Here is a 23,105-nt window from a genome sequence, read left to right as displayed (position 1 = left end):
ATTTAGTTACAAAAAACGATTGTTAATCAACAAACGCATTTTTCAGCAACAAAGAAGTTTTTTTAAGAAACCATTTTTTTTCTAAAAATCATGATTTTTTTCAATTAATATAATGCAAAAAAAATTTTCGAATTGCTTACAAACAATGTATTTGTTTATAATAAATTTATTAACAATAGCTGTGAAAAATTAAAAAAAAAATTATTAATTAGTTTTTAGCCATGAGACATCGAAACAATAAAAAAAAAAAAAAATTGTCATGTATTTTTTATAAAATTATAATTTTCAATTGTTAATAAAAAAATAGAATATACAATTTTTTTTATTTTGACAATGGTAATCTATTTTTTTGCCTATTAAGGATAACTTCACCGAAGGAAAAAAATGCCAGGGTATTATTTTAATCATTATAGGGATTTTTATATTAACTTTCAATTCAGAAAAAGTTATTAATTAACAAATTTATAATTAACGTTAAGATTGGGATAAACGTTTTTTGACTGCGGATTATTGTTTATTGATGACTCCCAACATTACATGAATTTTTTCATTCCTTAATTTTTACATTTAATATGTTTAAATGATTTTTTTTGTTTTTATGTGACGAAAGGCGCGCGGAAGCCAGACTACCCGCTTTTGGCTCTATTTTCAGGGCTCTTTAAAAATTATAAATAATCGAGATACAGTTTCGGGAGTCGAGACTTTTTTTACGCAAATTCATTGATCTTTTCAAATCTTTTTTCAAAATTCCAAAATATTAAAAATTTTCCGAGATATTAAGAAAAAATTAAAGCCCCATTTTTTTCACTTAATTGTTTATAACTTTTGTAATTTTTATCGGCGCGTTTTCAGACCTTACCCTGAACTTTCTAGGCAAAATTACGAATCGAATGACACCTTGGTCGTAATATTTGAACAGGGCTGAAAAATGTCACCAAAAAGAGCTAAATCGAGTACATATGAACCAGACTAATTATACCTTTTTTGACACTCGCATGATAATTTGATGTGTACTGATTTTCCTCCAAAAAAATTACTTGCGTTCGATAAATTGAAGTAATTCTTGATAAAAAAGATAACGTTAAAAATTATGAAATCTAAATCAAAGAAAGGATACAAAAAATTGGTATTATATACGAAGAAGACAACCTCGGGGCCAGTTATTTCAATTTAGTACTACTTCAAATGAAATCAAGTCTGATCAATTGTTATTAATCAAAGCCAATTTTAAGCCTCACACTCTTTTTACGTTTCCCTACTTGTGTTCAACGATTTTTATTTTTATATTACAAGATCATATTCACAAAGTACCATTGTAGTACCTCAGGTTTGAGTATCGTTTTTGAATATTGTGAGAAATCATTATATGTCTCTCCATAATCTAAAAACAATACTGTTACAGAGCAAAAGTTCAATCTAGGTTAGGTTAGGGTAAGGTCCAAAGTGAGTGGGTCTATTCGACCCTCCACCGCAACCCACAAGGGTATTGTGGCTCACACCTATTCACACTCGACCAAATAAACTCACCTTCTTAACGAAGCCGATTAGTTTATATGGTGAGTGGTTTTTCAGGTTAGATGGTAAGAGTATGGCTCTGCCAAACTCTAAAAACCTGCTTCGGTCGCAAGCGGGGCAGACACGAAGTATATGCTCTGCTGTTCCATCGTTAATGAGGTAGTCGGATAGTGAAGGTGCAAGATTCCCACCTTGATACCCGCGACACCCTCCCATATGAGGGTTTTTGCATGACAGCTACACCTGACGATGTCTGAAACTCAACCGTGCAAGGCTTTTTCGTCTCTGGTTTTGGTGAATCATCACTTGAGCGCAAATGTTTGCCAACCTGCTCATGATGGGTTTGTTCCTCCACCTGTAACAGAATCTGTGTACGCCGCTCAAGAATTTGGTGCAAGGCGGTTTCATACGGTACCCCGCTCTTGAGGAGACGACTCAGTCGTTTTCTGGCTGCACCACCAAACCTTTTTTTTTAGTTTCAGTTATTGTATCAGAAGTTGAAGAGTTGAGAAACTCTCGCTCTTGATCTAAATTCACAGGGAGGTCAGTTGGAGTCATAAGCTCGACATCCATCTCCTCTGTAGACTAAGCGCCAGAAAGAATTTTTAAGTTTACTCTGTTCATAAAAGTCTCACAAGTAGCTGGGGAAAGAAGGTCAATCACGGCAGTGTCCCGCATTACCGTGACAAGGCGATGCTACGACGAGAGGGCGCCCGGTATCTCGAAGGTTCCGTAGAGACAGCCGATAGGCTCAGTGTCATTCATCCTCTCGGCACGGATACACACACCTTAGGATTAAGCAATCGTTGGGATGCCATTCAGTTAGGGAATAACAGAACCACAAGTGATTCTGTCATTTCCGTATCCGTGAAAGATGAACAAGGACAGCTAACCCGCCTAAATTCAACCTAACTTTGTGAACATAATATTCTTTTTTTTCAGACAATTTTCAAATATTTTACTGTGAGATATTTTGTTTCCGTTTTCCACAATTTTCATTGTAAAATTGAATGCTGCCATTCTCATTTGATTTTCAATAGCCTACTACTGTCACTATATTTACAAATATTTGGCATTTCCAGAGCCACAGAGACCTTGGCCACACGCAGATATCGGAGAAAGGAGCCACGTTCGACAGCAGCATAAAGAAGTCTATAGTCGAAGACCATAGAACGCAACAAATCGAATCCACCAAGTCTGTCAAACAATCGGAGAACGTCGAGGTGTCGGCCAATAGAAAGGTAATGACATCTAGTTTCGAATCTTCCCAAACCTACGAATCTGAAGAAACGGAGGAGTACGAAATAGAGGGATAGTCACATATTTTTTAATTAGGAAATCATATGGAGTTTTCGTTCCAGTGGTAACTAAAGTCTTTGGGTGGCCGTGAAATAACACAGTTATGGGATAATTTTGAATGATTAATGATAATGAAAAAACTACATAAAACTTTCTAGATTTTATTAGACACAGAACACAAAATAGGGTCGTTACGTCAAAAAGCTTTGATAGCAAATAGGCATGTTTTTTTTCATCATAAAACTCTGAAATGTACTTTCTTTCTGAACAATCGTCATTTCAAGAATCACAAGAGATATCTTTAATAGCATTACAGTAATATACATAAAATATAAATTTTCACATGTTGCTGTTTCTTCATCGCACCATTTTTTGTTTACATCAGATGGTTCCTTCTCTAATCTTTCTATCTCATCTTACCGAAGTTTTGAAATATAAAGACGAATACATTGAGCTGATTAGTCCAAAATCTGGATTTTCTTTTTGGATGAAAAGATTTTTCTGTACTTTTCATATCAGATCCTTCCATGTCATTGTTCCTGTATAAAAATGTTGAATTCGTCCCAGTGTATGATTGCAAATTTATCCTAAATTATGGAACTATCTCAATATCAACTTGATTTAGTTTCGATGAAAACTGTACGATCTGAATTCATTAATTCATTAAGTAGCTTAATAATCATCTTACACTGTCGTATCACTGTGTTTCATTGATAATTTGAGATTTTTTACATTTCTCTGCCTGTTTATTAGGCAGTTTACTGCCTAATAAGAAAGTTTCTCTTCCTTATTCTGAGGAATCGGGCAAATTTCGGATATGCATTTGGTTAGTACCTCGGTTAGTGGAGTACCATTTGGTTAGTGGAGTGACATTTTTGTTGTTCGCTCCGACTTAGAAAGAGGAATGAAATACTCTGAAAGAATTTCGATTTTCAATTATGGAATATCATTGTCTTTAGGTCAATGATGGCCACTATCTTGCACTGACGAGCGACTAAGGAGCCCGAAACCGGTCTGCAAGTGTGCCCGTTCCAAAATTGAAGGTCGACTCTTTCAGTTGTATTGCCAATTGCATATGCAGGAAATTTTCTGTTGAGATTCCTGCACTGACGCCTATCGGATATAATTCAACGCCTTTCGTGGTATTAGCCAGTGGAGTAGTTGTTTTCTGATAGGCGTTAGTCCATTCAACCTACTGTATAGGTATATTCGAGACGGGCTGGAACATTTAAAGTTCAAGTCAAGCGGAAACCCGATTTATCTTTCAAACACATTGTCAAAATGAAAATCTGAACTTCATCACACCAGCATGTGTTATCTATTTTTTGATCGACGTGTATGATAATGTACTCGTGATGCACTGTTTGGGACTGTTGTAATGAATACTAATGGAGTTTTTTCCCCAACCCCAAACCGTTATTTTCAACACCTCGACACGCGTTTCAATCAACAAGTGATCATCTTCAAGAGGATCATTAAGTTTAGTATAATCACATGTCGAGGTGTTGAAGATAAACGGTTTGGTGTATGGTTAAACCTTCAGTAATATTCATATATGATAATAATGACGATGTCGACGATGATGATAATGATGACACTTATAATGAAACTCTGGAAAGCAGTTCGATGTAATAGCCACCCATCGAACTCACTTATTATTCCAGTTGAATTTTGTCTTAGTTACCACTGCGAACGATTTACTTCCCCTTCTTTCATTGCTTCACACCCAAATTAGGACAATTGAATAACGATGTGATAGAACCGGGAAAAGACAAGTGAAACTCAATTTTTCGCATAGTAACCTGGAGTTATATAGAACTGAAGCTCTCCCGACTAATACCCATGGATTGTTTCTGTGTAACATGTCTCTACTTTTCATTTGTGATCACTTTCTTCAATAAATGTACTAAAATCTGTAAATCTTCTTGCTTTATTTCAGAACTGTGCTTCAAAATGTTAATAGGCAGCGCCCAGTTCTATATAGCTTTCTGGACATGCACTTACACTGTTCTCTTAACGTTTTGAAGCTTCAGTTACATCCTGTACCTTACACAACCTTTACTTCCTCACCTTACTTGATATAAAACCTTGGTGGATCAGTTGAAACCGCTATCACGGTTTGGACAGATAACTTGAAGTGGAGTCCAAATTTTTAGATATCACCAACTAGTTAGTTTTTCAGCAACTACATTTTTGATATTTGTGTCACGATCATACCAATTGAATGAGGAAATAACAGAAAATGTACTTTAAATATTTTTGGCAAAGCTCATCAATATCAGCAACTACTTTTTTCGAGTTTTTGGTCTTTGCCTTCGAATCGTAATAGAGCAGATGAAGTCAGTGTCCAAAACAGAGCAATCTTGGTCCAGTTCCCACCATAGGTTTGTTTCCACCCGCCTAGCACCACGGCAGATCGAAACAGCAATGGCTGGTGTTGAATCAGAATGTTTTGTTTTTTGACTAGTTTCATGTAGTTTCAGGAAAGCTGCAGAGAAGGACGAAATCATATTTCTAGTTCGGCGGACAATGTCGAAGGTTAGCTTTACAAAAGACTGTCATAATAGTCCTTACTCACCTTGAATAAATGATTTTTTTGTATTTTCTATCGTCCAATACATGGGGTACCCGTAAGAAGAGATACCTATGTTTTTATTTACTCAAGTTAATTTTCGAAGGCCATTAGAGTCCAACAATGCATTGAGAGTTCAGCCACTGCAATGGGGACCGCCGTTATATTATTTGTTTAAGATAAACTCGACTTTTGTTTTCACATAAATAATTTATTTTTTATTTTGTTGTCAGGAAAGTTATTCCTTCTCAATAAGAGAAAATGGTAATTTTGAAAGAGGAACGGAAACATGTAATCAGTGAGGTTTAAGGATGGTTATTGTTAGTTTATATTCTCCTTTTCCCATTATTAAAAAAAACACAAGGATATTTTGTGGCGAAAAATGTTATGTAGTTCAAAATTCTTTCGAAGTACTACTTTCAAAATCACATTTTCAATTAAAAACAAAACAATCAATTTCAAATGATTTAACTGTTGACAATTTTATATTTTCGTGCCTTCTATGAAATTTCCCTCCAATCGAACACATTTTTCTATGCGCCTTCTATTATTTCCTCAAACTCTTTTCAGTTCTCTAGGTGTGATTTCTCTACACGCTTGTATAATTCTTGCACGGAGATCTTCCTTATTTGTTGGCCTATCCTTATAAACTTTATTTTTCAAGTTTCCCCATAAATAAAAATCCAGTGGAGTTAAATCTGGGGATCGTGGTGGCCATACTACGAGAGGGCTATTGGATCCCATCCATTTCATAGGTAGATTCCTACTCAACCAAACCCTTGTTATGCCACTATTGTGAACTGGTGAACCATCTAACTGAAAAATCATGCTGTGTCTCACATCCAAAGGTAGTTCTTCCAACACATCGAAAAATGCATTTTCGAGAAAGTCAACGAATAGTCATCCGTTTAAATTTTGATCGAAAAAAATGGCCAGATAATATTATCGCTCAGGATACCACACCACACATTAACTTTCTGAGATATTTGGTCTCTACAATTCACCACCCAATTTGGATTTTGTTCAGCCCAAAACCTCATGTTCTGGGAAGATACAACACCATTCGTGGTTAAGGTAGCCTCATCACTGTATAAGATATACTTTAAAAAATTCCTGTTATTGAGATAATTTCCCTGCATCCATAAACAATACTCCATACGGCGGATTTCATCTCCTTCGTGCAAAGTATGTAAAAATTTTGGTTTGAACGCAGGTTTGAACGCAGAACACCTCCATATTTTACTGCTGATCATATTGAGTTGAAGCGATAAGTTTCTCAAACTAATTCTAGGATCAGATTGATGAGCCGCCAATATAGTATCATCAATATGATGTTTCACAATTTTTCTGTCCTTTGTACAGCTACCTCTAGCGGGTGTCTTCTATTAAATTCAGCGGCCGCTTCACGATAAGACCTCACCCCTTCACCAACAATTGAAACAATTTCAATTTTTGCTTGAAGTGACAGACGTGCCATGTTGAACTTTGTCCATCAAAATGAGCTGATATCAGTTAAAATGGGAACTTCAGAAATATTAAAATATGAACAGGAACTCACGAACAGAAAACAACTGGAACACAGGAACAATATCCAACACAAATACAGGAACAATAAACACAATGGGAACAAGAACACGGCAGGAACAACAGGAGCAACGGTGATTCAAAGAAAACAATACTAGAAACAACAAATGTAATGAAAACTGGTCTGGGGGTTAATCTTTCAATAATATTGTCAGGTTGACAGTAAATATCAATGAGCAACTGTTTTCCATGGTGATTTCAGGGCACCGAATGATTCAATGAAACTGATGTAATTCAATCCCTTCAAATGATTTCAGACAACAATTCAGCAAGTAGGTAAAATAATCTAACTTCTACCTGTTTACCGATTGCGTTGTTTTCTTTAAAAATTAACAGTTGCTTCGGTGTTGCAATGAGTATGAAGATTAATTTTGTTTCGGATGGTAAAATATTTCCCCAATATTTTGATAAAGGACCCCGCACATTTCTTATGAGAAATGGCTTGCCTTGAATTTTGCCGAAATTTTGATATGTTGTAGTTCTTGATGTGCTGATTGAAAGTGTCCACAGCCAAAGCTCAGAATTGTACAGTTTTCGAGATGTGAATCTTTGAATGTAGATTTTTTTCCATTTTTTGCAGTTTTTGCTCATCAATCGAGAGCTCTCACTTTTGGTTGGGATAGAATTTGGATGTTCAACAACCAGAGTTAGTTTTACGAATAATCTTCTTCAGTTATAATAGATGCCGCCGTCGATAATTTTTCATACACTGCTTCACACTATTTCGATAATCTGAGAATGTGGTGCTGTGACATTTTCCTCAGATAGGCTCAAAATGGATGATAGCATCTCACAGTATCTGTATCTTTCATACCTGAGAGTACTCTCCAGATAGAATGAAGGGGTTCAGGTATTAGAAGCGAACTATTTTGCGCCGTAATATGTTTTACCGTAAAAATGGGGTGTTCCATTGCGAGTGGCGGACAGTGTATATCACTTTGGCCAAGTCCTGAGAGTTTCGTCGTTCCGCCTCGAATATTACGGAAGATACGGGGGTGTTTCCATAACAAGTGAGACAAATCGGATTTTTCAGGACTGAATTTTTTTCAGGAAAAAAGTGTATTCGTAGAAAGTTGGTAGTCCTGATCACGAATCTGAAGGAATTTTGAGCCTATTTTGCCCCCTAATATGTTTTACCGTAAAAATGGGATGTTCCATCGCGAGTGGCGGGCAGTGTATATCACTTTGGCCAACTCCATTCAGGTGGTAGGTGCATTTTGAGCATTTTCATCAGTCCTGAGAGTTTCATCGTTCCACCTCGAATATTACGGAAGATACGGGGGTGTTTCCAAGAGAAGTGAGACACACTGTAGTATTTGACATTTTTTCTGTTTCTGTTGAAATTTGAAAAAATCTACTTTCTATTGAAATTTTTAGGAGAAATGAGGTGAAATATTACATTAAAAAATCAATAAAGAGTACCAGAATTGGTTGAAAATTTCAATTCTTGAATTTTCATTCAAGAACTGAGAACTTCATGAGTTCTACGCCATCATTTTGAAAATAATTTTGTTGAATGTTTGAAGAGATTTTTTTTCAATTCCATAAAATGGACTGAAAATATACAGGGTACTATTTGAAATTCATGACATGGGTGCCTTTCCAGTTGAATCAAAATAGGTTATCAATTGGTTTTTTATTAGAGATATACCTTGGTCACGAATTTTAAATTAATTACCTCAGAAACAACTGGATAATGTGATTGACGTTCTGAAAAGGTGGGTAATCAATTATCAATTGAAATATCATAGGAGGAATTTATAATTGAATTGTAGCAAAATATGACAGTAGTGGAGAGTTAACATGTATTTGATGATAATACCTCAAACTAGTTTAAAAGAATAGAATATTCAGTACTGTCTATAAGACGAATGGATAAGAATTTCAAGTATGTTTTTGTTCAGCTACAGAATAATTTTTCTTCATTCATTCACTTCATTCATTACACTTATATTTATAAATGACATAGCTCAATCTGTATAGGTATGAGGAAAAAGTTAATTTCTAATCAAAATTGTTGCCAAAGTCTTCCATTTTATTACTAGTCTAATCGCATTGAAATTAATTTCGTAAAAAATTTTTTTGATACTGTCCTTTGCAGAGAAAAACAGGACATCTTCTCAATCAATAATAAAAATTCTATCAATTCAATGGGAACATCACTCAAATGAATAAGTTTATTTTCTGAGTTCAAGCAGTTGGAATAATGTTTTATCATTTTTCTAGCAATCTTGAACCATGTTAGTTAGAAGTAACAGCAAAAAAAATTCTAATTTGAATCCTGCGACACCCCGGAGCTTTGGATATCTGTTTAAAATCTGTTTTTCCGTTAATCAGCTATATAAGGAAGATTTGAAGATTTCACATCCAGTATGTTATTTGCTATCGAAACATTAATTTGTTGAGTTAAAAAAAAACAAAGTCTGTTGATCCTAAGAAGAATAAAAAACAAACCATTCAGTAAATTTTTTTCCATATCTGTATAAAGAGCATCAACCTACAACTTTCCATCCAAAGCTTCGAAGATACACTGAGAAAGACACAAAATTAGTAACACATAGCAAATGTATCCCATACCTTTAAGATCTTCAGTTGAGTCAGTTGCTATGCTACCTTAGAAAAGGTTGATCAAGGAAAAATTCACTGACTGATTGGAAAATAGTGAAATTGGGTCAAAATCAGAGTTTCAAAATAGTCAAGCAAGATGATTTATTTCGACTTGAAAAGAAAAACGTTCGGTAATATTCGTTCGGTATATTTCTTGCTTACATGCATTGACATTGCTATGGAAAAACAAGTGAAGAATCCAGTATCAATTATTTGATACACTAGTTGAAGGTTAGTAATTTATTTTGGAAGTATATATTTACGCTAAAGCTAAAGAGTCGATAGACATCTGAGTAAATTCAAACTTTATATTTTATTAATGATGCATATGGAATTTTCCAATTTCTATATTGGAGGTTAGGTTTTGTTAGGTAGATGACAATAATATAATTATATCCCGAAAGACATTTTAAATCATGGGAAACCCAAAACTGCATGAAAAATATATGAAATAGATAATTGTGTTTGATTAATTCATATCAATAAATTTGGTTCCAATCAAGAGACTAGGTATAATCTTTTCACACACCGATTGATGAGCAGAATCAATGATTTCAACATCGTTGGTGTGGACAATATTAAATGAGGTATCTCCCAGCTCACGTGCTTCTCCAAAAAAACAATTATCGCTGACTGAATGTCGAACAATTCGTAGAGCAAATAACTGTAGACCAGTCACTTCACTATCAGCGATATCAAAAATCGTGGAGAAAGCCGTGAACCACCATATCCTTAAATATTTAAAAGGCTTCAATATCTTGATCGGTCATCGATATAGCTTTCAGAAGCGAAGATCAACAGGCGACCTTCTATCGTATGTCACCCATATTTGGAATAACGCAATATAGAGCCATGAAGAATCAGGAGCTGTTGCCATTAATATTTCTTAGGCCTTCGACCATGTGTGGCAAGAGGGTTTGCTGGCCGAACTTCGATGCTATGGCTTGTGAATGGCTGTCTAGCCTCCTGAAGGAACGTTCCTTGCAAGTGGCTGTCGATGGTACCTCTCGAATAGAAAGAAAGAAAGACATTTATTCATTCATGGACCAACTACATGGTATCGAACATGTCAACTTATACTTATAAATATGTAAACAAACAAACATGTAAATATACATTCAATATATATAAACATAGGACCGTAAAATTCAGATATATACAGGCTGATTCACGGTGGATGGCACATTAGACGTTTCTGGTGAACCAGACAACGGATTACTTTGAAAATTTAATAGAGGGCATATTCGGACATTCTCTAGCCAACTAAAATATTTTCGACAATGCGGTGTTGCCGCTACTATTAGAAAGCAGTAGCAACTTTGATTTTTCAAATGGAACACTCTGTATATAATATTATTTTTGGAATCTCCAACAATTGCCCGACAACTTTTATTGATATTTCTCTATACCTATCTGTTACCGTTTTCGAAATAAAAATTAATTTCAATTTTTTTCTTCGAAAATCATGACTTCTAAAAATGCCGATATCTTTTAGTTAAGAAGTACTATGATATCGAAATTTGGTTTGGAGTTAGGTGATACTTGGACACTTCCCACACGTCAGCCTAATCTCCGTTACTTCAATACAGGGTGGTAAAAAAATACAGTTTTTTCGTTTGCTTGAAAAAGTTGCTGAAATTTGATTATTTTAGATGGAACACCCTGTATATTATTGAAAATTCGGAAAGCTGCTGAAATTTGCTTTTTTTCTATGTATATCATACCTATACTTAACTAGTCAAGTTTCGGACTTATGAACATTTATTTGTGAAAATGTCCCTTCAGAATGGTATTTGGTAAGCAGGCCATGATTACTATTTGACAGTAGCGTTGTGACATTCTGCTAATAATATCGACATTTTCGTCACTTCAGAAGTTGCAAATACCTTCAAAACGATGGAACAAAACTATTCAAACGAAGTTCTTATGAATTTGTTTATTATTTTTGGACAGTGTGACAAAATTATCAGCAGAACATGTAGAAAGTTCAATGAAATGTATCCGAATCTACCGCCAATGAACCTCAAGAAATTTATACGAATTCAGAACAATTTCAATATGTTTGGATAAACTTTAAAAAAGCACCAAGAAACTTGAAATTGGAAATATTGATATGAATAATTATAAAAAAGTAAAACAGTCATGTGGAATATTTTAAAATATGTTCGAATCGCTGGCCGTTCACTTCCAAGCACTTTAAAATGCGGGTGTTGACTGCTTTCGTGGTGGCAGATCTGATTTCATTGGGATCCAAATCTTCAAATGTTTGGGCAATCCTTTCTAACAATTCATCTCTCGAACGCACGGGTATTTTGTAAACTTTTTCTTTAAACATTCCCTACAAATAAAAATTTAATGGATTAAGATCGGGTGATTTCGCTGGCCAATTCCATGGTCCCAAGCGCCTCATCCACCGATCGTCAAATAGTCTATCCAGTTCTGCGCTCACTTCTCTTGTGCAATGTGCAGGAGCTCCGTCTAATTGGTACCAACAGTTTCGATAATCTTCGAGTGGCAGATTATCCACGAAACTGTCTACAGTATTCTCCAAAATATTCAGGTAGCTTCTGGATGTTAATGACTCCTCGTATATCACGTACCTCAATTTGTTGTCCATCAACATGCAGAAGACATTGAAACTAAATTTTTCTTGAAATCCGGCTTCTTTTGTGACGTGAGGATTTTCACTGGACCAATAATGACGATTTTTTCTATTGAAAATCCCTTCTCTCGAAAATTTCGATTCATCAGTCCAAATAATTTTATTTAAAAAAAGTGGATCTTCTTGAATGCGTGTCAACAACATTTCACAAAATTCTACTCTCTGTTGAGGATCTTGAGGCTTCATTGCTTGAATTTTGGTGAATTTATAATCATGCATTTTATGTCTTCGCAAGATTCTTTGAACCGATGAATATTTTATACCCAAATCTTCTTCAACACTTCTTATCGATGACTCAGGAAATGCGTGAAAATATGCTAAGACATTAATCTGGTTGTCTTCGAAAGTTACGGGTCGAGGCAAGTTTCTTGGTGCTTTTAAAGTTGATCCAAATGCATTGAAATTGTTCTGAATTCGTATAAATTTCTTGAGGTTCATTGGCGGTAGATTCGGATACATTTCATTGAACTTTCTACATGTTCTGCTGATAATTTTGTCACACTGTCCAAAAATAATAAACAAATTCATAAGAACTTCGTTTGAATAGTTTTGTTCCATCGTTTTGAAGGTATTTGCAACTTCTGAAGTGACGAAAATGTCGATATTATTAGGAGAATGTCACAACGCTACTGTCAAATAGTAATCATGGCCTGCTTACCAAATACCGAATGGAAATACCATTCTGAAGGGACATTTTCACAAATAAATGTTCATAAGTCCGAAACTTGACTAGTTAGGTATAGGTATGATATACATAGAAAGGAAGCAAATTTCAGCAGCTTTTCGAATTTTCAATAATATACAGGGTGTTCCATTTAAGATAATCAAATTTCAGCAACTTTTTCAAGCAAACGAAAAAACTGTATTTTTTTACCACCCTGTATTGAAGTAACGGAGATTAGGCTGACGTGTGGGAAGTGTCCAAGTATCACCTAACTCCAAACCAAATTTCGATATCATAGTACTTCTTAACTAAAAGATATCGGCATTTTTAGAAGTCATGATTTTCGAAGAAAAAAATTGAAATTAATTTTTATTTCGAAAACGGTAACAGATAGGTATAGGAAAATATCAAGAAATGTTGTCGAGCAATTGTTGGAGATTCCAAAAATAATATTATATACAGAGTGTTCCATTTGAAAAATCAAAGTTGCTACTGCTTTCTAATAGAAGCGGCAACACCGCATTGTCGAAAATATTTTAGTTGGCTAGAGAATGTCCGAATATGCCCTCCATTGAATTTTCAAAGTGATCCGTTGTCTGGTTCACCAGAAACGTCTAATGTGCCATCCACCGTGAATCAGCCTGTATACATATATGTATAAATAAAAATGTAAAAACGTATAGATGTTCAAATGTAAAAATGTAAAATTAAAATATAAAAAAATAAGATTATTTACACACAGATATCCACAAAAACTCAATCAGCGAAATACTCTTGTATATCAACGACTTATTGGAAAAAAAAACAAGAATCCTATATATCGCTTTGCTAACGACAGCACACTTATCTCGTCATTTCATTTGGATTCCAGGACATCGGCTGCATTTCTTCACAGGCAGCAGGAGGTTGCATATATTATTAAGAATCTGGAGGTGATTTCGAATTGGAGTAAAAGTAACCAGGACAATTCAATGCCACAAAAAGCCAGGCATTGGTTTTTTCCAAAAAGATAAATGTCTCCGAACCGGATATAATAATAGGACAGACAATTTCGCTGTCTGCTTTGATAAGTTTGTTGGGAGTCAAAATGGATACCAGTATGTCTTGGCACAATCACGTCGCTGGAATTGCAGAGGCTGCTTCTCAAAAGCTTAAAACACTGTTCCGAACCAGACAACTGTACACACCTCAGCAACTTTTGATGCTTTATAAAGCTCAGATCAGACTTTTTGGGGTATTGGTCACGTGTAAAGAGCTCCGTTCCTAAGCACATCCTGAAGTTGCTTGATTCCAGGGAAGAACCATTTGTCTGTTTGCAGACACGAATATCGCTTGCAACCTTGATAGTCTGGCACATCCAAGAAAGGTTGGAGATTTATCTCCCTTCTATAGATACTTTGACGGGAGATGTTCAAGTAACTTGGCATATTTGATTCCACCAAGAGCGCCGTACAGAAATACGCAGTGGACTGTGACTGCTCATCGTTTTGAAGTTCAACCCAGACATCTTGAACTCCACTGTTTGAAAACTCTTCCATTTGGAGAACTGCGTTTATGTGGAATAAACTATCTGGGAAAGTTTTTCCAAATGAATTTAATATCCAACGATTCGAATCCAACTTGAATTACTACTTTCGCACAGGCACCACTCGTAGAGCATTCTGAGGTTTTTTCTGTAGTGCTTTTGTTGTGTCCTTGAAAAAAATTGAGCAGATTTCAATGTACTGTTTTTGATGTACTGTATTGTCTTTTTTATCCCTTCGATGTTTCATATTAGATCCTCAATTTATCTCATTTCAATGAGGAATTATTCTGATTGAAATAACATCATGGTGAAACGCGTTTTGGTGCCCTTCTTCATCATCAAATTAAAAATGTGGGAAATTCCTTTTTGATCTCTCCCAAAATATTCCCATTTCAATTCCCTGTTCCTAAACTCGAATATTCGTCTCAATCGCACCTATAACATATCCCAGGTGTGTAACTGAAGCTCAGAATACTTTAAACAACTTTTTCTAAACTCCTTCAATTCCTCTGTTCCAACAGGAATCTTCAGACCATACAGAAACGAGCCAAGATTCAAAAGACACATCGACCCTTTCTAATTTAGGATACACTCGCTTGGGACCAGTAAAATTATTTGAACCCATCCAGCCATTCGCTCCATCACTACCATTCGAGTTTCCCGAGTCGGTTGGATTGGTCAAGCAGGCTCAAAATACCCTCAAGGAGCAGAACGACTCCCAAGAGGTGAACAGCAAAACCATTGAGGAGAGATCAGATTTTGATCCGATGAAAAGTGTACCTGTTCTTAAGATCCAACCTCCACCACCTCCTCCAGAAGAAGAACCAGTACCTGCTCCAGAAAGTTCTTTCCGGGCTGTTCAAGAGTTTTCAGTTCGTTCGGAACCGCCTTGTGAGAAGAAGTTCGTGGCCCCTGTTCATCAGAAAATGGTTGAACCTCGCATTCTTCCCTTGGAAGACCGCATTACCAAACCATTTCCTACCGCTGTCACAGAGCCACCTCCTACCAGCTCCGTATGCAAGTCAGCGTCCCAAACCTTTTTTGCAAATTTAGGTTACGAACCAGTTCAAGCTTTGGCTCCATTGGATATGAATTCTCTGTACTCCTCGTTTCAAAATCAGCAAAATGGCGTGTCAGAAATCAAGGAAGAGAATATCAAGAACTCCCTCAAAGAAATTATTTCGGATTTGGACAGTTTTGCTGAAAGAAATGAGGAGCTGAAGAGTTCTCTGGAGGGAAATAAGGAGAATGTTTCTCATATGAGTCGAAATGGGATGTATCTAGGAAAGGAGCAGGTGAGTTGATTTGTTTCAGTTAGATTTATGTGTTTTTGTTTGAAAATAACAGTTTGGTGTTGGGATAGAACTCCAGTATTATTCATTACTACACCGAAGGTTCCAAACAGTGCATCGCAAGTCCGACAATCATCTTGACAGAGTGGTATGGATGGATTCTGTGGAATTCGAAGAGAAAATCTCGATGTTTTTGCTGTTTTTCCTTCTCTGTTTTGGAAGATATTCATGTCACCAGGAGCTGGAAACTCCACGACGAATATCTTACTCTGATGGTCGGAAAAAACTGGCTCATTAGCCAGGGTGAGGAACAGATGGTTCCAATAAATTCGTCACTGCTCGTTCCACACAACGGATTCAATATCCCCCGGAGCGTAGGGCAGCACCGGTGTCCCTACGGCACTGAAGTGCCGTAGGTGGTACACTTAGGCCCGCGTTATGTCGATCGATATAGGCTGACAGGGCATCTGTATCTGTAGAGTAGGGAGGGTGAGCGTAGGCCCACAGCACTTAGGCTACATGTGACCCATTGTACATCCTCCCAAGGAGTTGTCCTCCAAGGTTATCGTCCAACCTGTCTCTTCCAGGAAGGTGGACATGTCACTAGGAGACATCTCCTTTATATCGGCAGGTGAAGGCCAAGACTCGCCCAACACACACTCTCTTTGGCAACCTTGAAGTGTCTCACGGCGGCCTTCGTGAAGGTTTTGGAAGGTGCAGCGACATTACTGTCGTTGCGCGACTTCTTGGGGTTCCCTCCGTGGAGGTGTTCAAGTAAGGGCGCTTTCCTGCAAGGGCAGCCGGTTTTTTGCATTTATTCAAGACGTAGCTCTTAGTGACCACCGCAAAAAGTGCCCTTGCTCTTGGAGGTGGAGTGGGGCAGTAGGAGGGTACACTTATAGTTGCAGCCACTCCTGTCTCTATTGCTTTCTTTCTCCTTTTCGCCTCGGCGCCGCAAATGCGCTTACGCCTTGGCCTTTGTAATATATCACGGGGTGATCTGCCATGTCCAGCCTCATTCCGAGCGGTAGATTGGGGTGGCCATTTCTGTTCATCCCAAGCCATCGCCATAGATTGAGGTGGGCATTTCTGTCTAACCTTGGGATTGGTTTTTGTTGTTTCTGTGTCTGTTTTTGTGTTTGTTTCATTCATGTGTGTTTCCACCAATAGCAGGGGAAGAGTTGGTCACTCTGGCAGAACCCCGCATTACCAGAGGAAGACTGGTTACAAAGAGGTTTCGCCTGGTTCCCCAAGGGGATTCTTCGTAACCGCATATCACCCTGCAGCCATTCAGATGTCGGCACGATTCCTTAAACATTAGCTTGGGTAGGCTGGGCCACGATGGCATGTTTCACAAAGGCTTTTGGGTGAAGACGCACCCGATAGGTAGCCCAACCCACATGCTGGACATGCTGACGCCAAGTGCATTAGAATTGGAATGGCCGAACTACAATCCACCTCTACCTCTGTGGTGTGTTAAAGTGAGAGAACGATTTGACGTATGAGTGTGAGAGATGGAGACGGTATCGAGCTGATCCGTTGCAAAGATGAGGTGTGGACGGCCAGCACAAGCATTACAGGTACGGTGTCGGTTGTAAAATGGAGCAATGCGACGTATGAAGCGTTGCCGGGTTTTTGAAATTGAGCATGAAAAGTTAGGAATATGACGACAGGACAAAAAATGACGATACGACAAAAAATGACGACGACGACGATGACTAGGAGGGTCTAACGTTTTAACGCGCGATCCAACATATCATAAGGGCACTAAGCCGTATCTTCGTTAACTAAGGTAGCATCATCAGGAAGAGGAGGAGACGGCAACAAAAAGATCAGATGTGTATGAGTATAAACAGAAAAATGTATAAAGGGTGTCGTTTGGGAAAGAAAAAATATGCGGTAACAAGGATTCATCGTTTCAATATGCCATCCCTTCCTCTAATGGGTAACGTATACCAGAATACCATTAAAGTGCCGTAGGTGGTAATAAAGCACAATTAGGGCCGCGTTATGTCGATGGATATAGACCGAGACCGCATATACTGGACATGCTGATAGCAAGTGTATTAGGGTCTCGAGCGCCTCGCGAGAGGCCCTGCATCTCGTGTCAGAAACCGCTACATCCATCATGCTACTAAGACAAAGGTCTTGAAGACATAACCTAGCAGGCCATGACAAACCCATCAGTTTCCGACTTCAGCATACTCGAGGCGCTTGGATATGCCTGAATCTTCAATGTTATTGAAGAATACCTCATGCATTCGTTTATCCTTGTATTGCCGCAGAAGTGACCTCTGCGGCATTCATATGGGCCTTTTACTGGACGGGTTTCAACTCGATGACAGAGTTGTGATCCCCTCGTTCAGTATCGAAAACTAAACTGTGTTCACCAGCTGCTCGAGCAGCTGACTTGCAGAGAAATGCTTCATGATCGCGGTCCATACAGAGAAGAGGGAACAGACTCCTGAAGACTTTACAGGCTCCATCCAGTCCATTGCCTTCCTGTTGTCGGGGGAAGTAAAACCATGGAACGGACGGTTTGGTATGCAAACTTTACTTTACAGGCTCCATCCAGTCCATGGCCTCCCTCTTGTTGGGGGGAGTAAAACCGTGGAACGAATGATTTGGGATGCAAACTCTATGAAGGTGCATCATTTTTCGGGCCTCCACGTCGAGTTAATATAGCTCCTCTAGGATCAATTCCACTACTCCAAACGAGAAGAGTAACTCTGGAATGGCAAGCATATACATAGCAGCGACATTGTTCATCCCCGACAGTTGCTATGACCAGATGTGTCTGAGATCTACCTTCATCTCTCACATGTTATATATCTCTGTATCTCCGCTCAATATTACTAACAATAGATTGAAAAATAATTTCACGACCTAGGTTCCATCAAAATCTCAATCTATCCCTTTCAGATGAAGATATTTAAAAATATATTTTCAATGTAATAGATTTCACGTAAAAGTACTTACGTTGAAGAGTTATGAATACATGTTTTTGACAGTTTTCAGCTGCAAATGAAAATATTCTCGAAAAATTATTCCATACTTTAGTAATCATAATAATATCGTCTTGATGACAAGTCATCATTCAATAGCTCTTCCACTTAACCTATAGATAATAAGATAATATAACCTATAACCTATATATAATATAATATAATATAATATAATATAATATAATATAATATAATATAATATAATATAATATAATATAATATAATATAATATAATATAATATAATATAATATAATATAATATAATATAATATAATATAATATAATATAATATAATATAATATAATATAATATAATATAATATAATATAATATAATATAATATAACCTATAGATAATAAGAATCGTTTGAAATTGGTATTGAAATGATTGAAGTAAGTCATCTCGTTTCATGGGCTCGGGAATGTCATTATAAATTGCACAGATTTGGTAGCTGAAACTCCTTCTGAAGAACTCTGTGCGAAAGAATGGCGGAGTTAGTCGGCCTTTATACCTCACATTAATATTATGCACATCAGTTCTAAAAATAATTTTCTGGTGTAAGTAAGACGAAACTTTATTATTAATTATTTTGTGAAACAAAGTTGCAGCATGTAACATTCTCCTATCGTTCTTATTTAATCAGCCAGCATCCTTCGGTTTAAGTGATATTCTTTCTCTGCTTCTAATACCAAAAATCAACCGTAAGCAGGAATTCTGAACTTTTTGTATCTTTTTCTTGAATTGGTTAGTTAAACATGGACCGTACAAAACATCAGCATAATTGAATATAGATATAACTAACGATTTCGGTGTCCATATATAATTTTAAGCGAATAATATGCTCGCCTAATAAACTGATTAACCTGACTTTTGAATTTCAAGTCCTTATCCAAAATGATGCCCAGGCTTTTGGCTTCTGGGACAACCCTACTAGTACTTTCACAGATTTGCAAATATCATTTCTAGGGCTTTTTGGTCCGAAAACAATAACATTGGGTTCACTACAATTTATATTTAAGCAGTGATCAGAAGCATTTTTCACAAATAATTTTAAGTCACTATTGATTTGAGTACACGCATTATCTATCATTTCAGGTGAGAAGCTATAATAAAACTGGGTATCGTCTGCATACAAATGTATATTACAAAATTTTGAACATTTTGCGAGTTGAGATGTGTAGATAGCAAACAAAAGGGGTCCCAAAATAGAGCCCTGTGGCACTCCACATGTCAGCTTTAAATATTGTAAGCTGTTTTCTTCTATGGTAACGATTCGATTACTGATATATCATTTTTAGAGAGAGTTGAGGTGAAATTACTATTGAAAGGATTCATTTTGGATTATCTTGTAAATAAATAGTAACTGTGATATTGTTCTCTCCCCTGTATTTATTTAAAGCAATTTATGATTTTATGAAACGTCATTACTGGAAAGCTGGTCATCCTGCCTAGAAAATTGTTATTGAAAATATTGTAATATTTTTTTACAGTATGCAGCACCACATCATCTGAAGATCTTGATCTAACAATGTCCTCTCTCTTATAAAACAAAATGTAGGGTGTCTCCAGAGGCTCCAATAAATTCAATGCATCGCCAGAACACTTCGTGACGCGATTATCGTCAAATTTAAACCAGTCCGTTTCGTCTTTGACCAAGGCGTAATAATAATAATTGAAAATATTAAATTTGTTGAATAAAATATCAACATTTTTTGAGAATTCAAAACAGTATTTTTTGCTCAGTTCAAAGTGATTTTTCACGTTATTTTATGCACGTACTATATGAAGGAAATTTGGTGGTTGTTTCCATTCACAAACTGTTTCCTTCAGAATATAGATCATTTGTTTCACCAACAGATTTCATAATGAGGAACAATCATCTATTCCGTCTAGTAGCGAAAAAATAACTAAAAATAGGCAGATAAATTTAAAAAATATACGGAAATGGAGGTCTACCGTTACTAACTTGACATCACATGTTTTTCATGAGGCGTCAATTCAGTGCTACGTTAATTTAAATTCCAATTTTATTTTTAATGAATTTTCATGGCGATATATCACACATATCAGCCTTTTTTTGTGGGCTATTTTTACAAACAATGTGAACGTGGCAGCTAGTCGTCCAGTTTTATCAAATCAATTGGAATTTGGCACAAACAAAGTATGTGGGAGGGGAGATTTGCTTCGATGTAGAGCTTGTCGGATCATTTGTTGAAGTCGTGGTGATCAGAAAAACTGACAGGTACAACTCTTCGAGTTTAGTTGGAGTTGAAAATATATTTTGAAACCTATTTAGTTGGATAAGTTGGTGGTAGCAGGTACCAACGGTTTGTGTCATATTTCACAAAGATTACCAAGACATTTGTTGATACAATGTTTGTGGACAATTTTGGAAATATCAATATTTCGAATGAATGATACACAAACATTATTTTTTATTTCACCTCACCGACAAAACATTTGCCCCCCATACGTGTTATAAAGGAATATCTGACATACAGTTTGCAATCCTTATCGAAATAAAATACGTCTTAGATACGAAACTTTACAACTTTCATTTCTCTCGGAATTTCCCTCCATGAACATTTCTTCAAGAAAACGCGTTCTAGAAATAATACCTACCAATATGTGCAGTATTAACAAAAGCGGATGGTTCAATTGCAACACCACCTACTATTCCCTAACTAGAATCCACAGTGCCGGAAATTACTCTTCGACAACGTCTAGTCACGTGTCTAGTCATAGGAATAGAGCAAATGAACCACCAGTATTTTACAAATTTTCAACCTGTCTTACAAGAAAGGGGATTCTCCTTCACTTTGGAAGATTGCTCGCGGCAATCTTCTAAATAACTATAGACCAGTCGATTTGCTATCAGGCTATCAGTGAAATCAAAAACCATAGAGAAAGCTGTAAACCACCGTATCCTTGAATATTTGGAAGGCTCAAAGACGATCATCAATATAGCTTTCGGAAGCAAATATCAACAGGCGACCTCCTATCGTATGTCACCCATATTTGGAATAACGCAATCGAGATACATGGAGAGTCGAAGATCTATTGCGTTTGATATTCTTAAACCATTTGACCGTGTGTGGCATGACCGTCGATGGATATTTCTGGAATACTTTCACATATATAGCATACTATTGGGTATTGGTCCACCATCGCTATTCATAATTTTATTATGTTTATTTAATTCTATACTCCTATAGGCATCTAGATGCCTGTTGTTGTTAATTTGTCTAATTAATCTTAATGAAGTAATGTCTATTGAATGGTTTTGTTGCAAAATATGATGGTCGACTGCTGATTTTTCTGGTCTTCCATATTTTAGGTGTGCTAAGTGTTCCTTATATTTTATTTTAATATATCTTTTAGTCTGTCCATAATATTTTGCATCGCAGACCCTTACATTTAATTTTGTAAATTCCAGACTTTTCCAAATTCTCGACTTTGTCTTTTGGACTTCCTAAAAGACTCTGTAGCCTTTTAGGAACTAGGTATAAAGGTGGTTTTCAAAACAAGATGATTGACATAACTGGAATCTTGTTTATTTAGTATGTAACTTCTCAAATGCTCCTTGAGTCTCTGGTTAAAACTGCGGCCAGTCTGGCCAATATATATATATATATAAGGTATTGCAGTCGTCGCACTTTAGCTTGTAGACCCCAGATTTTCTGAATTTGACGCGTGATGACTTAGAATCATTTATATATGAATGCAAATTGTTATTTGTCTTGAATGATAAATTTATGTGTTTTTTCTGAAGAAAATTATATATTTTCTTTGTAGAATAACTGAAATATGTCAGACACACAAAACGATGGTCATTATTTCCTTTGATTCGAGGGTAGAATAAATTCGAATTCTTGCGGTATTGAACTTTGTATTCAATCTACAAATCTACAAATTGAATCCCTTCAAAATTAGCGATCGCTCGAAATTCTATGTGAGTAAGAATTAGAATATTTCTGTTAGTACCTATCTTCTGTTCGAGTTCCAAAATTTAATACAAATGAGAATTGAAATGTTCGAAAGTTCGTTCTACAAAAAAATGTAATGGAGTAATGTGTCGCACTGATTTCTTATTCTACACCGTTGCCGAAAAAATAGTGTACGCAACACGTCCGAAAACAGTTTTATTGGATCCGCAGAATTTTGTTCACTCTTGCAATAGTCTAATCAACAAGTTCAAGAACATGAAAAATAGAGATAAAGGTCCTAAAAATATGAGCGATGGCTCATTCGATTCGGAATCACCTCTAGAAAAATGTTTTTGAAGGATTTTGGTGCAAGTAAAAAATTGTAATTGTTATTAACAAAATAAGATTAAAAACGAGTTATTGACGAAAAACTAAATACCATTTTTTTGAATTTT

At 36.3% G+C, this 23,105-nt stretch overlaps 1 protein-coding gene across 1 annotated transcript in view; it reads left to right on the top strand.

Annotated features, from left to right (window-relative positions):
• LOC111503310 (uncharacterized) overlaps positions 1–23,105 on the top strand; it is a 75,910-nt gene that overhangs the window by 5,498 nt on the left and 47,307 nt on the right. The window contains exons 3-4 of the mRNA XM_074186564.1: positions 2,598–2,756; positions 14,950–15,723. Of these exons, the coding sequence (XP_074042665.1) occupies positions 2,598–2,756; positions 14,950–15,723 (933 nt within the window). The remainder of the gene's footprint in view (positions 1–2,597; positions 2,757–14,949; positions 15,724–23,105) is intronic.

This window comes from Leptinotarsa decemlineata, unplaced genomic scaffold (genome assembly GCF_025532065.1).
Source record: "Leptinotarsa decemlineata unplaced genomic scaffold, Ldec_3_MD MMD2_P_RNA_scaffold_2, whole genome shotgun sequence".
In the NCBI taxonomy this organism is placed as follows: Eukaryota; Metazoa; Arthropoda; class Insecta; order Coleoptera; family Chrysomelidae; genus Leptinotarsa; species Leptinotarsa decemlineata.
This window is presented reverse-complemented; position numbering and strand designations above follow the sequence as displayed.